Source organism: Ailuropoda melanoleuca, chromosome 1 (genome assembly GCF_002007445.2).
Source record: "Ailuropoda melanoleuca isolate Jingjing chromosome 1, ASM200744v2, whole genome shotgun sequence".
NCBI lineage: Eukaryota > Metazoa > Chordata > Mammalia > Carnivora > Ursidae > Ailuropoda > Ailuropoda melanoleuca.
In genome coordinates this window covers 2,133,297-2,148,716 of record NC_048218.1, presented here as the reverse complement: position 1 = coordinate 2,148,716, position 15,420 = coordinate 2,133,297, and the positions used below count along the sequence as shown (strand labels likewise).

Here is a 15,420-nt window from a genome sequence, read left to right as displayed (position 1 = left end):
CCCCCGGCTGGTCCTCTGACCCGCAGCCCCACCCCTGCCCAAAGTCGGAGCCTTCTCACCTCTATCCCTCCAATGCCAGCTCCCTTCTCCCCTCTAGACCCCTCCTTCACTCCCCTCTGCCAGGCCAGCTGCCTCCAGGTGGACTCCCTCTTGACCCCCGCTCCCCCCCAGGTGCTGTCTGGTTGCGGAGTCTACGATGGGACTGAGCTCCACGAGGCCTCAGCGTAAGCCGTTAGGCGCCGTTGCCTTTTCCTGAACCGTTTGGAGACCTTTCGTCTGATTAGACAGGCAGAAATGAGTGAGCAGGAAACATTCCAGTCGCTTGTGTGAGGTGCAGGGAGCCGCTGGATAAGCCTGTTAAGTACCTTCCATGGCCTCCTCCCCCAGAGATAACCACCGAATGCTTCTGGTGTTGTTAACACCCACTGGTTCACACTGAAGTCTGCGGGAGTCTGCATTCTCATTCTCGGCTCTAGATTTTAAGGTGTTGAGCCGCCCTCGGCTCTAGACCGTCTGTTCGATGTGATTTGTCAGCTATTGCTCAGATGTTTGTACTGTTTTTTTATTTTATCAAAAAAGGTATTTGTGGGCAGGAGTGGAAGGCGTTGTCAGGTCTGGGGTAGGTTGGAGGGGAGAGGTAGCACGTGGCTGGGGAACACGCCCCTCCCGTGTGTAGGGCCGCGCGTACCACTGTAGGTACCCAGAGCAGCCTGAGGCCCCTCCCAGCCTGCGGCTAACCTCGGGTCCTGGCATGAGCACTGGGCATGCAGTGGACTTTGGAGTGTGCAGAGCTAATGGGCAGTCGAGGGCTAGGAGAGCTTCCAGATGGGGGCTCGGGGCGGGGGCATGAGAACGCAGAAGCAGGGGGTAGCTGGTGGACGGCATGGGCACGGAGCTGCGTGTGGAGAGCCCTGCAGGTTGAAAGGAGCAGAGTCTGAGTGCCAGGGTGGTCTGGCCCTTACCCGCTCATGCCTCTCATGCCACCTCCTCTGAAGGGGGATGGTGAGAGTCCGGGTCTGGAACAGATGTGGACATGTTCTGACACAGAGCAGCCCTCAAAGAGACCTGCATGTCTCTCCCCCAGCTCTCTGGCTGTGACGGGAAAGGTGGGACGGAGCAGGACTTGAACTTACTACCCTGACCAAAGCCCGACTCAGCTCCTCCAGCTCTGCATCGATTGGTCTAGGGGAGGAAGAGCCCCCGAAGCAGCCTGGGAAGCTAGACATCCAGGCTGTGACCCGTCGAGTCACCAGGCCCCTGCACCCCAGGTTGTAAAGGGAGTTTGAGGCCCAGCTGGGCTCTGCAGGCTAGTTCGGTGACAGCGAATCCTAATTGTGGACTTGTGGGTCGCTGGCAAGCCTACCGTGGCTTTCTGTAAAGCCGCTGTGATTGGTACCATACGTAAGGTGTGTATAGGGGGCGCTCGGCAGAAGGCCTGCTCGCAGGAGCGTGGTAACAGGGAAGCCGGGTCGGGTATGTCTCAGAGCTTGTCTGATTTCCTTCTGTGCAGGGTGCTGGTTCACCTGAGTCGTGGCGGGGCCGAGGTCCAGATCTTTGCTCCTGACATCCCTCAGATGCACGTGGTTGACCACACCAAGGGGCAGCCTTCTGAGAGTGAAACGAGGTGTGGGTCCTGCCCCTCTCACCTTGCTGGAAGCTCCCTGAGAAGCTGTGTGCATGGTTGCTTTGTCCTGGCTGTGAATCTGGCAGCGTTCCGGGCTGTTCTGTGACATGTGACAGTGCTTGATGAGGCTTGTCACCTCCTAACGCCTACCACAGGTCCTCCTGCCTGTGTTTTATGACCACATGCCGTGTGGCTCGGCTTGGACACCTGCCTCCTGCCCACTGGGGCCCCGGTCTCTGAGCATTTCTGTCTCTGAGGTACATGCAGTCTCGGCATGCTCTGAGATCCCTCTTGCCCCTCCCGTCTTGCTCCAGCTGCAGGGTCCAGACAGGGAGAGCTCTGTCTCCTGGGAGCTACGTGCCCCCGTTGGCCAGGCTTTGTCTTCCTACCTAGGACCTGGGCCCTGGGCTGTGCAGCTTGGGGGAGGTCGCACCTGCTGTGGCTGACTCCAGGTTGCTTCCCTCACTCTGCGTGGTACCTTGACTTTCCCATGCCTGTCCTGTTTTCGTCAGTGCCCAGGACTAAGTGCTTCAGATGCTGCAAGGGGTAGTCCTCTTTCCTAGGCTCCGGCCTTCAGCACACATGCCCATGCCTTCCCTGGGGCTGAGGACATGTGTCCTGCTTGTGTGGTGGCCTCCATGTGCCCCGCTCTGCCCTCTGCATGCTGACTCTGGCTTTAGGCCTCTCTCTGTTCTCTCCCAGGAATGTCCTGACAGAGTCCGCCAGGATCGCCCGCGGCAAGATCACGGACCTGGCCAAGCTCAGTGCAGACAATCACGACGCTGCCATCTTCCCTGGAGGCTTTGGAGCCGCCAAAAACCTGTACGTGTTGGAGCTCTGGGGTCTGTTTTTCACCTGTAACGCAGCGGGAGGTGGGGATGGGTGGCCACGTGAGCCACTGCAGGGCCCAAGGGCCCAGAGGCTGCGGAGCTGCTCTGTGACAGGCGCTCTGGTAGCATGGGGCTTGGGTGGGGTGTGAGCGCAACGTGGTCCTGCTGAGTGCTGCCGCTACCGGCCACTGCTGGGGGGCGTGGGCTGCCTCTGATCTAACCACTGTGCCAGCTGCTCTCGTCACGTCAGGACCCGCATCCCCGTACGTGTTCCTCGTGGACACCACCTCTTCCGTGGACCTTGCCGTGGGGAAGCCGCTTTTCTGGTGGGCTGTGTGGAGGCTGGTCCTGACCGGAGGGAGGGAGTCCTTTCTTGTTTGGTTCCCTGGGTCATTGCCATTGTAGCCGGACCTCAAGCTGTCACCACGCCAGCGTGATGTCCTTTGGGTTTCAGGTCCTCTTTCTATTCTCATTTCTCCACCTCATCTTTCTGTGTGCCTCACGGAAGTTCTCTGCGCTTCTGCGCTGGCCTTACTGTCCCAGCACATCCCTTCCAAGGCGGCCTCACCGCAGCTGGCGTGGGAAGACTGGAAGCAGCTGCACCCCATGCTTGGGGGTTCAGATGGGGACCCTAGTAGGGGAAACAGCCTGGACAGCGGGTTTCAATGGAAACCAGCAGATTGGGCTGCAAGTGGAGCGTTTTCCTGTATCACAGACGAGCCGTGTGCTCTGGGCCATGGCCAGGGGCCCCTCATGCATTGCCTGTCTGTGAGCTCAGGCAGCCAGCCCCAGCCCTCCACTCCCCTGCTCCCACCCCTTCCCTCCCAGACCAGGTGCGTGCTGGGTGCCGCCTGCACCTCACCGCACAGCCTCGGCCAGTGGCCCCCCTTGGGTTTCTTTGCTGTGCTGTCTGGGTCTCCTCTCGAAGGTCTCTGCTCACCACTGCTTCCTGTGATGGGCCCTGGTGCTCCCTCGTCTCCCCGCTCTCGAGTTCTCTGTGAGCACTGTGGGAACTAGCCAGGCCCTCTTCCCAGCTGCTCCTTTGTGGAGTCTCCTCTCCTGCCCCAGTACCCTTCTCTGACCTCCCCCGGGAATTTTGTCTGTATTGAACCGCAGACCTCCCCCCTTGCTGGCCCGAGACTCGTGCCAGAATGTCCTGTCAGTGGTCAGAGCTGCTTCCTCTGAGCTGGACTGTCGTCTGTCAACTGCACCTCCCTGTGGACCCCTTGTGCTCAGGGCGTTGGGGCAGGGGCAGGGTTCAAGCCAGACGCTTTGGACACTTGTGTTCGCTGCCCCTGCCCCATGGCTTAGCTGGTGGGTGCCGTTCCCCTGCAGCGGTGCAGCGGCATTCTGGCTGGCTGTGTCTGCGTGCCCTGCACCCGCAAGTGAGGGGCGCAGGCACGTAGGCTCCCTGTCATGTTCCGACACCTCGTGGCTCCCCACGGCCTGCAGACACGGGAGTGGCTTTGTCCAGATCCCAGCCCGGTGTTCGCGGCCCCTGGAGGCGGTTCCCATACTCCTTCCTCCTGCTGAGAGCCCTGCCTCCCCCTCACGTCCACTTTGTCTTCCACAAACCAGCCCTTCTGGTGAACTGCCCTGTCGCCGCCACCTTCACGCACCACTTGGCAGTAGGTGGCAGAGAATGGCCTGTCTCCCCTGGGCTTCACTTCTGCCAGGACCAGGGTCTCTTCCTCGGGAAGCTGAGCCTTGTCTCTGACCGGCACTTCCGGGATCTGCCGGGGGTGTGTCCGCGGCGTGGCTGACGGCGAAGCCCACATGGGGGGTGCTCCGGGCTGTTGGCAGGTCTTCGCTCTGCATTCGAGGGAGTGTTGGCCTGGGTCAGCGCTCGTGTCTGTGAGCTCACGCTTCCTTGGGGCAGCTGTGGCTTATGGTCGCTAGCCCCATTCTTCCCGACCTTTCCAGAAGACAGGCCGGCCCTGTGTGGTTGGTCTCCTTAGCCGTGGCTGCTGTGGCCGTTGGTTGTGTCTTGCGCACGCAGCAAGGAGCGGCAGGTGGGGTCGCTGGGGACAGGCGTGCACAGTGGGAACTCGCTTTCTCCTGTTGGGACCTCAGGTCCATCCCTGCACTGTCTCCCGTTCACGTGTACTTCCCGAGAGAGACCCGTGTGGTTGTGTTAAAAGTCTAACCAGGGGCACGTGGCTGGTGCAGTCGGTTGAGTGTTCAGCTCTTGATTTCAGCTCAGGTTGTGATCTTGGGCTCGTGAGATGGAGCTCCATGTTGGGCTCTGCGCTCACTGGGAGTCTGCTTGGGAGTCTCTCTCCCTCTGTTCCTCCCCTCTGCGCGCACGCACACGTTCTCGCTCTCTAACTTTCTAAGATAAATCTTTTTAAAAAAGCAAGCAAGTGTGACCAGACAGAGCCCCGTTCCGCTGGTGGTTCTGTAAGTTGTGTTTACCACAAACGGTGCAGCTTGTTGGTGGCCCATCACGCACTTCACAGCTGCACACGCCGATCCCGTCGGGTCGACGACCCAGCTCGTGGACACGCGTGGTTTCCGGTTCTCGCTTTGGGCCCGACAGCTTTCAGGGGATAGAGCGGACTTGTATTTGAAGTGTGAAACGTGGTGTGTTTGGACGTGCGTGCTTACGCTGAGGCTGTCAGTGCCACGGGATGGCAGAGCTCCGTGGCGCCCCCGCGTGTCCCAGGCCGGCGCCCGCGACGCTGCAGTAGAGCTCCCAGGTACGCAGAGCGGAGACCCAGGACGGGGCTCTTGATACAGTGCGTGTTCGCTGGGTCTCACCAGTTGGCTCCCGAAGAGTTGCCAGTGCGTGGCCGCCGGCTGCGGGGTGGGCGGCAGTCTGCACCCCTGAGCTGCTTTCGTTCTGCTGCGAGCAGCCGCGTCTCCTGACCTGCTCCTCTTCCTCGTCCGTGGCTTGCCTGTCACAGCTTTTAGGCCCGTGGCGTGTCTTGCTGCTCCTTGGCTTCCAGACCTGACCTCTGAGGATCCCGTGGGGGTGGCCTGCAGCCCGTGCACCTGCTGGCTTTGGCTCGCTCGGGGGTCCGCTTCCCTTCCTCACCTCTCTGCTGCCCCCTCCCTGCTGTGCTTGCTTCCTTCTGCTTTAAAAGGTAGAAAATATTATATATATAGTTACGTGACGAACGACGCACGTGAGCGTTAACTGCTCGTCTCAGGCGCTGGGGAGTGAGCGGAGCCACGTGGATGTCTTCAGGGTGGGGTCAGAGGCTTCCTAGGCACGTAGACCCCCAGCCGTGAGACCTGAGGATGCCTCTTCTCATGGTAGGAGCACGTTTGCCGTGGATGGGAAAGACTGCAAAGTCCATGAGGACGTGGAGCGAGTCCTGAAGGAGTTCCACAAGGCCGGCAAGCCCATCGGGTATGTAGGGGTGGGGAGGGTGGGGCCGCGTGGTCCTTAAGGCTGTTTTCACTGGGGGGGTTCACGTGCCGTCACAGCTGTCTTCCAGCTTGGAAAATTCTGTGGTCGCGGTCATTTGTCCTGATGACTTAACAGGAAGGAGGGCTTTTAGAAGGCTCCCCAGTCAGTCCTTCCCTGACCGAGCCTTTTCCAGAACCTGTTACACTCGCCTGGCGTGTGCCTTCCCGTCCTCCGTTGGGGCGGGCTGGCACCAGTCGCCCGTCAGCACCATTCCCGCTGCTGTCCTTCCGGGTGGCATGCTCACTGCACACCAGGGTCTTCACGCTTGTCTGCACACCCAGACCCACTGGCACAGCCGTTGCGCACCAGACCTGAGCTCGTCAGACTTGGCCTGCGCCGACCTCCCAGCAGTTCCCCCCTGCTCCTGCGCTAACGTGGTGCATTGCTCGTCCATGTGAACGTGCTGGTGCGTGTGGATGGCTCGGCCTGAGTCTCCTGGTTCGAGAAGCCCCCTCAGGAGCTCTGCTCTGCTAGACGCACTGAAGACAGTGGGTTGCCGGTGTGGGAGCGCACCAGCCTACTGACAGCTGGGTGAGCAGGGCCATGTTAGGACAGTCCCTGCGAAGGTCACTCACCGGAAGTCCTTCCGGGTCACGGTGCAGGAGCCGCCTCCTCATGGAAGGCACTAGCCTTGGGTCCGAAGGGTGGGAGCACGTCTGCTTGAAGATGCCGTGCTGAGCCGCCTGGCGAGCGGGTGATGGCGCTGCCACCTGCCTCTCCCTCCCAGAGCGCTGTCCCTGGAGCAGCACCCGTTTATGTGGGCGAGTGCCAAGGAGGACCCTGTGTCGTCAGCGCAGGTGGGAGTGAGGGGTCCGATGGCTGTGCCGCCTTGCTCGTGTGTCCCCTGACCTCCGTGCCGGAGCAGTGACAGCGAGGGCCTCTGTCTGCGGCACGTGGCTCGGGCCGGCTTTGGCATCCACAGCCCGAGACCCGGGTGGCGGCTGCGTGAACAGCCCGACTTGAGGGCCGGTGGCCGCGGTGCTGGTTTGTGTGCGTCCCGTGCTGGCTGCCTGGTGTTTGTGCAGGCTTGTCACGCGGGACACTTCGGAGACACCAGGTCCGATGAATTTTTACCTCCTTGGTGGCCGAGGGAAATTTTCTCTCACGGGTTTCTCAGCACATTGTTTCAGGTGTCGTGATGGTTGCAAAGGAACGTAAGTGCGTTTTGACGTTTTTTTTTCGCGGCTCGTCGGAGCAGCTCGTACACAGCCGTTCAGATGAGCCCGGGAGAAGCAGACAGGCCGTGCTGGAGCTGGACCAGGGGAGAGGGCCAGGCTGCCGCTGGTGACGTGTGCACCCCCGGGAGGGCGGGGTGGCCCGGCCTGCAGCCGTGTGGTTGTGCCACACGTGTCCCCCGAGCACACCTGCTGTGGCTGGGCCCCAGTCCAGGGTCTGGCACCTGGTGGCCTGGTGCTGCTGCTCTGCAGGGCCTCCTGGCGGGAGCAGAGCCTCGTAGGAGCCCGAGGGCCAGTGCTGGCTGCACAGCCCCACATGTGCGCCCTGGAACAGACCGCGTGGCTCAGGGGCCTTGGCAGTGGCCCGTGTGTGGGTGTCGTGGGGCTTGGTGCTGTCCTGGGAGGGGCCCGCGGCCGCTGTGGTGCCAGGCACATCCGCAGGCCCGACGAGATGCTTCTGGCCCCCTCTCCAGAGAAGGGCATCTGAGAGGTCAGTGCCCTTGGGGTTAGCTGTTGCTGTGTGAAAAGCCACCCCGAAACTCAGGCCTAAGTCCACTGTTGCCATCTGAGCCCTTCTCTGCAGACCCCATGGCGGGTAGCCCCGCTGGAGCTACCCGCTCTCTTGCTGGGGCCTGACCCCTGGGCACCCAGAGCCTGCAGCACGTGGGGGAGTGAGCTGAGACTCAGGTCACGTGCGACACCCCGCTCCATGGGTTCAGTGGCTGCTGTTTGTGCTTATCCTCAAGGTCAATTCCGTTTCTTTGGTACGCCCTGCTGCGCGCCCCTGGCGGCCACATGTGCAATCCTGAGCCGACCCTGTCCTTCACTTTTCAGTTTGTGCTGCATCGCTCCTGTCCTCGCGGCCAAAGTGCTCCACGGCGTCGAGGTTACCGTGGGCCACGAACAGGAAGAAGGTGGCAAGTGGCCCTACGCGGGGACCGTGGAAGCCATCAAAGCCCTGGGTGCCAAGCACTGTGTGAGGGGAGTGACCATATCCTTTCCGGCAGCCAGGGTGGCAGTGGCATGTGGCGCTGGGGACCTCTCCTCTGGTCCTTGGGGACTGCCCTGGGCGGGCAGTCTCTTGAACTAGGAACTGCGCTGCTGGGGGCTTCCGGAAGCACGTGTGTGACAGGCGTCACACCCGATGCTGTGAGGTACCCGCCTCTGAGCCATGCGTCCAAGTTGGCCTGGTGGACGCTTGCTGTGTGCGGCACAGCCCAGGCCTGGAACTCCACTGGGCTGTCTGGTCAGGCGAGTGGGCGGCCCCAGGCTTGATGGGAATGAGCTCCTGGCGGGGAGGGGAGGAAGCCTGCGCCCCAGGGTCGGCGGTCGGGGAAAGGCTGCAGATGGAGGAAGTATAAGTGCGGGGTTACCTGGCCTGGCTGGAAGCGCCCTCGGCGGTGTGGGTGGGTAGCCATCCCCGGTGGTTATGGGCCCCTGATCGTCCTGCGGGGGCCTGAGTGCCGGGCGCACAGAGCCTCGAGCCACAGGCTGACCGCGTTCCAGGTCCGCACCTGGACCCAGACTCTCCATGTGAGCCGGAGTTGAGAAGAGCAGCACGATGTCCCACAAGGTGCTGGAGACAACACCGTGATTCTCCGGGCGTCTGTCTGGAAGGTGCCTTCCTCTGAAGCATTCCGACTCCCTCCTGCGCGGAGTGGCCGGCAAGGCTGGCAGCTGTATGGCTGGGGCTGGCCACGTGGCCTCTGGAGTGGGCCCAGGAAGGCACATGTTGTTAGCGTGGGGGCAAGGCCAGGCCTGCCGCTGCCTGGTGTCTGGGTGATGAGGACAGGAGCGCAGCTCAGGCAGAGGGAGGGTCCCAGGTTGGGTTGGCCTCTTGCTGTGGATGAGCTCTCCGTTTTAGCTCTTGATCGGAAGAACTGAGATGCTTTTGCCTGCTCCAGGGTTGCTGTGGGGCCCAGGTCTGTGGGTGCCTCTGGATCCTGTGGGGTGGGCCGCCCTGGGGCACTGACATCGGGAGGACTGCATCCTCCAGTCGTGGAGCACAGGCAGCGTGGAACGGGGGCTCCGTGGGCAGAGACTGAAGTAGGAGGAACCCCCGTTGCGAGCTCCCCTGAGAAGGGCAGGGGCAGGGCGGAGGCCAGGGTGGATGCTTCACACCTGTGATCCTCTGGTCCTTGCTGGGTGACGTTTTTCCATAACTTCTGCACACGAAGCTCACGTGGACCAGAAAAACAAGGTTGTCACGACCCCGGCCTTCATGTGCGAGACAGAGCTCCACCACATCCACGACGGAATAGGGGCCATGGTGAAGAAGGTGCTGGAACTCTGTGGGAAGTGACCACGCCGCAAGCCCTGTGTCCTCCACCAGGTGGAGCTGGTGGCCTGTTTTGCCCTGCAGCTTGCCACGGGGCAGGAATTCACTTTTCCTTAGGTATCTTCTGCGGGAAGAGGCATCTTTGGGGTCAGGGGTGGATTGGTGTGCGGCATTCCATCCACACTGCAGAGGCTGGGCTCCTTGTGTAACCTGAGACTAAAGTGGGGCCTGCTTTTTCAGGAAGAGAATTGGGGGAGACGTCGCCCCACTGTCTCACGTTTGGCTGGCCTTAGGATACTTGGTGTTTGGGAGGGAAGAATTTGTTTGAGTTTTCGAATCTAGTAGTTAGGAAGTCGAATTTTCGTGCTTACTGGTAATGAAAGTTGTCTGAGTCCGGGGAGAATAAAGTGCTTTCCCAGATGGACACTCGCCGGCTGTGTGTCGTGTCTTCTGGAACTGGCACGTGAGGTGTGTAAGCGAGGTTTCCTGCTTTCCAAGAAGGAAGGGAAGTTGCAGATGCTCGGCCTGTGTGGTCGGGTAGGGACCGTCGGGTTGGTTCCAGGCCACGAGCAACAGACGACACGAGGTGTATATGAAGGAGGAGGAGAGCATCTCGCAGCAGCACCAGCTGGGGGCCCTCGTCGTGCATGTGTGTGCGTCTGCCTGGGGAGAGACATCTCGGGCGGCAGCCTGAGTGTGGTGCAGGCTTCCCCTGCTGTAGCACATCCCCCCTCCGGTCCGTGTCCTGTGACCCTGGGAGGGTGCCCCCCCACACAGCTGCTGGGGTCCACATAGCGGGCTGTTTAGTTTGGGCCTGGGAACGGGACGCAGAGGCACAGCCCCCCCCCCCCGCCCGGCTCCCCTAAGAGGTAAGTGATGATGAGCCTCGTGGCTTTCTGGGCCTGGCAGGAGCATGGGGAGCAGGGCCTGTGGATGGGGCAGGAATGCCTGATGCCGTGCCACTCTGTCCCCCGGCCCACCTGGTGTCTGTGTCAGCTGGCCTCGACATGTCTGACCTTCCATGGGAACTCTGTTCTCTGGGGGCCTGCCTTTCTCCCCCTGCACCAGGAGCTCCCTCGGCCCACCTGCAGGCACCAGGATTGCCCCTGCCCTGGGCAGCCTCCCAGGGCCCGTCAGAGGTGTTTTCACTGAGGATAACTATCTTCTTCCTAAGAAACTCGTCTGTCGAAACACTTTCTATGTGTGTGTATGTGTGTGCGTGCATAGGGAAGAGTGCCTGGGTCCCAAGTGTGTAGCTCGGGGAGGTGTCACAGCGAACACAGCTGTGGGACCAGAGAGCAGAGGCTCTCCCTGCCCCGACCAGGACCGAGCATACTGGGCTCCGTGCTCAGGGAGCCCCTTGCTGTGTGGCTTCTCTTGGGGACGTGTTCCCCAGTGGGGCTCTCAGGGGCTCTCCTATGTCATGTGAGCACTGCCTGTATGAACATTCTGGTAGGTGTTTTGGCAAGTTTCACGGGCATGTCGGTTGCTGTGTCCAGGTGTGGGGACTCTGGGCTGTAGGGTGTTTGGAGCTTGGCTTTAGCGGCGTCCCAGCCACCCCCAGCCAACGTGGCACTTGGGCCTGGCCGGCCTTCTCCTCTTCCTGAGGGCCCCGCCCAGCGGGTGTAGACGGCGTGCCTCTTGGTTTTCTCTGGTGCCTCCCTGATGTCTGCTGTTGCCGATCGCCTTTTTGTGGATTTTTCCTGCCCACGTGTTCGGGTTCTGATTCATTATTGGAGCTACATGTGCGTCTGGTTTTGTGTCCGCCGTCAATGACGTGGATCACGCGTGCTTTCTCCCGGTGGCCTGTTCTCCTTCAAGGGGGCCTTGAGCAGACTGGCTTTTGTGTAGGCGTGTCCGCGGCCCTCTCCGGTGTGTGGTGTTCTGTTGAAGATGACTGTCCTCCCCAGCTCAGGGTGGCCTTTCCTGTTTCTCTCTTGTGTGCCTTCCACCTTCACATCAGGAGTTCGTCTGGAAGCAGCGATGATGAACCGGTCTGCTCTGCAGTTTGTCTTCTAGAAGCGCCAGTGGACGTGACTGGGTCCCCTCCTCTCGCTGTGCTTCCCTGGAAGGGCGGGTGAGCAGGGAGGAAAGGTTGGACGCAAGGGCAAGTCCCCACAGAAATGCTCGTGTGACGGGGTAGATTCACGCAGGTCTCTGTGTGCGGCCCATCGTGGTCTCTCCTGTAGCTTTCCGGAAAGATGAAGTGTCTGATCGCCCAGTTTGGAAGGGCACGTGCCTGTCTTGTTTTCCTCCTAAAATCCCGCCGCAGTGACGAGATACGGTGATGCTAGTGCGTGTGGTTTCCGTGTGCCAGAGCCCTGAGACCCTTGCCCCTGCTCGCTGAACTGTTGGCGGCAGCCCCAGGGGGTGGAAGGTCAGGCACAGAGACCGGCGCTAGAGCCTGGGCTCCGGAAGGAGACTGAAGTGTGGGAAGGCCCAGAGGGTGGCCCCAGCAGACCAGAACCAGAGGGGGTCCGGTCCTTTATTTGTGACAACGAATGAGTGCCTCCTGAATGCTGTCCCAGAGCTGGGGGAGGGGGTGCGACAGGTACACGGGATGAGGCTGGCTGTGTGCAAAGAACATTCCAGACGGAGGCCCAGCAGGCGTGGCCAGAGAGTTCTTTCAAGCGCATCACAGGTGTGGGGCAGCGGAGGGTATGGGTGATGTGCCCGCTGTCCGTGACAAGACCGTGGACGGTTGTCCCCTGAAAGTCCTTGACATGGAGGCCAGGCCGAGGAGCATGCCTGTGGTTCAGACTCTGCCCCCGGGGGTATCTCTTCACCGCTCTTGTCCCTCTGCTCCTTGCCTTCACATCATCCCGCGGAGGGCTTCCTGCACCCCCTGGCTTGCTTTTTGAGCTTGTGGTCTGTCACTACATGGTTCTGGTTTCTCACATGTCCTTTGCATGGACTGGGGCTTCCAGGAAAGCAGACGGAAGGACCCCAAGGGTGGTGGGCTCAGCATGAACTTGCTGCTGGGTGCTGGAGACCCTGAGGCTTGCTGCCAGGGCATGGGGTTTGTGCAGAGTCCTGTCCGGGTGCCTGCCCTCAGCCCAGCTGCAGGGCCACCTCCCTCGCCCATCCCCACCACTGGGGGCACCTGCTTTTTCTCCATTTCTTTCTTCTGCAAGGCTTCCTTCGGTGGCACTTTCTGTTTTATGTTGACTTCATTTTTTGGAGCAGTCTTAGGTTCACAGAAAGTACAGAGATTTCCCGTATACCTGCTGTCCCCGCACGTGCACAGCCTCCGCCACTGTCCACGTCCCACACCTCAGTTGTGCATCTGTTACCATGAATGGACCTACACTGACACGTCGTCATCACCCAGAGTCCATCGTGTACGTGAGGTTCACTCTCGGTGGTGCGTTCCGTGGGTTTGGACAGACGTGTAATGACAGGCATCCACCACTACGGCATCTTACGGAGTAGTCTGCCCTCTAAGTCCCCTGTGCGCTCCTCCTCATCCCTCCTCCCACGGCCCCTGCAGCCACGGACCCGTCCCCGTCTCCACAGCCGTGCCTTCGCCGGAGAGTCCTGTCCCTGGAGTCACACAGGACGCGGCCTTCTCAGACCGGCTCCCGTCCCTTAGCGATACGCACTTACGGTCCCTCCGTGTCTCCTCGTGGCGTGATGGCTCATTTCCTCTCAGCGCTGGATACTCTCCCGTTGACCGGATGGACAGTTCGGTGTCCGTCCACCCGCTGAAGAGCACCTTGGTGGCTTCCAAGTGTGACAGTCACGCATGACGCTGCTGTAAGCATATAGATTTTGTGTGGACGTGTGTTCCCATCTCCTCTGGGGAAACACCGGGGAGCGTGATCGCGGGGTCGTATGGGAAGAGCGTGTTCCGTGTGGTGAGAAGCCACCAGACTGCCTTCCAAGGTGGCCGCACCCTCTGCTTTCCCAGCCGCCCTGAGTGAGCGCCCCTGCCGCCGCACGTCCTCGCCCGCGCTCGCGCGCTCCCGGATTGTGGCCGTTCTCGTAGGTGTGCAGTGGTCATCGCTGCTTTAATTTTCAGCTCCCCGATGACCTGTGACGTGGAGCAGCTTTTCGTGCACTCATATTCTTTGGTGAAGTGTCTTGGATTTTTTGCCCATTTTAAAATATGTTGTTCATTTTGTTGAGTTTAAAAAATTCTCGTGGATATCAGTCTTTTCTCAGGTGTTTCTCCTGCAGTTGTTTTTCCCAGTCCGTAGCTTGTCTTCTCACATTTGATGGTGTTTTTGGCAGTGTGGTTGTTTTTACTGTTAATGAATCCCAGCTCGTCAGTTATGTCTTTCAAAGATCGTAGCTTCACCGTTGTATCTAAAAAGGCCTCGCCATCCGGGCCTTCTAGGTTTTGTCTGTTACTTTCTAGGAGAGTTAGAGTTCTGCATTTTACATATATGCCTATGACGCATTTTGATTTAATTTTTGTGGATTCGTTTCTTTTGCATGTGGATTTCCAGTTGTTTCAGCACCGTCCGTTGAATAGACTGTGTTTTACCATCGTATTGCTTTTGCTGCTTTGTCAAAGATTAGTTGATTGTATTTGCGTGGATCTATTTCTGGACTTTCGTCTGTTCCGGTGATTCATTTACATATGCCATCACCAGCACCATACTGTCTCCCCCCCAACACCAACTACCTTGATGACGGTGGCCTTATAGTAATCGTTGGAGTTGGGCAGTGTCAGTATTTTGACTTTGTTCCTCTTAACAGTGTGTTGTATATTAATCTTGTATCCAGCAACGTTGCTGTAACAGGAGGGTTTTTTGGACTCTTTTGGGTTTTCTATATAGATAATCGTGTCAGCCATGAACAAAGTTTTGTTTTTTACTTCCCAGTCTGTATACCTTTTCTTTTATTTTCTTACCTTATTGTGTTAACAAGGAATTCCAGCACAATGTTGAAAAGGCGAGGTGAGAGGGGACATTCTTGCCTTGTACCTCATCTTAGTGGAAAAGCTTTGAGTTTCTCACCACTGAGTATGTTAGCTGTAGGTGTTCTGAAGGTGTTCTTGATTAAGTTGAGGAAGTTCCCCTCTATTTCTAATTTCCTGAGACTTTTATCATAAATTGATGTTGGGATTTCTCAGATGCTTTCTCTGCATCTATTGATACGACCATGTGATTTTTCTTCTTTAGTCTGTTGATGTGATGGACTCTATTATTTTGTTTTTCAAATGCTGAACCAGCATTGCATACCTAAGATAAATCCCACTTGGTCATGGTGTATCTGTTTATACTTTTTGGATTCAATTCACTAATATTTTCTTGAGGATTTTTGCATCTGTGTTCATGAAAGGTGTTGGTCTGTAGTTTTCTTGTCTTTATCTGGTTTTGGTATTTGGGTAATGCTGTTCTCAAAGAATGAGTTAGAAAATATTCTCTGCTTCTGTCCTCTGAAAGATATTGTAGAGTGTTGGTATGATTTCTTCCTTAAATATTTGGTAGAATTCACCAGTGAACCCATCTGGGCCTGGTGCTTTCTGTTTTGGAAGGTTATTAATTATTGACTCAGTTTCTTTAGTAGATACAGCCCTCTTCAGGTTGTATCTTTCAAGGAACAGGGCCATTTCACCCAAGTTATCAAATGTGTGGGCATTGAGTTGTCCATAGTATTGCGTCATTATCCTTCCAGTGTCCATGGATCTGCGCTGATTTTTCTCAGAGGACCAACTTTTGGTCTCATTAATTTTTTTTCTATTTCCATTGATTTCTGCTCTGATTTTTATTGTATCTTATTTTTGTTTGCTTTGGATTTATAATATGTTTTCGTTTTTCATGTTTTCTAAGGTGGAAGCTTCAGATTATTCATTTAGATCTTTTTTCTTTTCTAACTTATGCATCTGATGCTGTAAATCTCCCCCTGAGCACGGTTTCTGCTGCATCTCACACATTTGGATTAAGGTGTATTTTGATTTTCATTTGGTTCCAAATATTTTCAAATTTCTCTTGAGACTTCTTCTTTGATCCATGTGTTATTTAGGAGTGTGTTGTTTCATCTCCAAGTATTTAGGGATTTTCCACTTACCTTTCTGTTACTGGTTTCTGGTTGAACTCTGTGGTTTGAGAGCAGACATTGTATGGTTTCTATTCCTTTAAATTTGTTGA

The 15,420-nt window shown here is 57.8% G+C and overlaps 1 protein-coding gene across 3 annotated transcripts; it reads left to right on the top strand.

Moving 5' to 3' along the window:
• Positions 1-57: 57 nt before the first annotated feature.
• Positions 58-9,748, top strand: GATD3A (glutamine amidotransferase like class 1 domain containing 3A). Of its 3 annotated transcripts, none has more exons than XM_034654884.1 (6): positions 82-224; positions 1,511-1,624; positions 2,327-2,446; positions 5,717-5,809; positions 7,879-8,035; positions 9,218-9,748. In XM_034654884.1, the coding sequence occupies exons 2-6, from the start codon at positions 1,575-1,577 to the stop codon at positions 9,344-9,346; spliced, it is 549 nt and encodes a 182-aa protein (XP_034510775.1). In that variant the 5' UTR covers positions 82-224; positions 1,511-1,574; the 3' UTR covers positions 9,347-9,748. The 3 variants fall into 3 exon arrangements, with proteins under 3 accessions (XP_034510780.1, XP_034510775.1, XP_034510786.1); XM_034654895.1 differs by lacking the exon at positions 82-224 and adding an exon at positions 230-356; XM_034654889.1 differs by lacking the exon at positions 1,511-1,624 and having other exon boundaries at positions 58-224.
• The last annotated feature ends 5,672 nt before the right edge of the window (positions 9,749-15,420 follow it).

Excerpts from the sequence above, each read along its gene's own strand:
- GATD3A (XM_034654889.1), top strand. The coding sequence starts at position 73 with ATGCCAGCTCCCTTCTCCCCTCTAGACCCCTCCTTCACTCCCCTCTGC. Across the intron at positions 225-2,326 it reads GAGCTCCACGAGGCCTCAGC|GAATGTCCTGACAGAGTCCG; the intron begins GTAAGCCGTTAG and ends GTTCTCTCCCAG. Across the intron at positions 8,036-9,217 it reads ACTGTGTGAGGGGAGTGACC|GAAGCTCACGTGGACCAGAA; the intron begins ATATCCTTTCCG and ends ACTTCTGCACAC.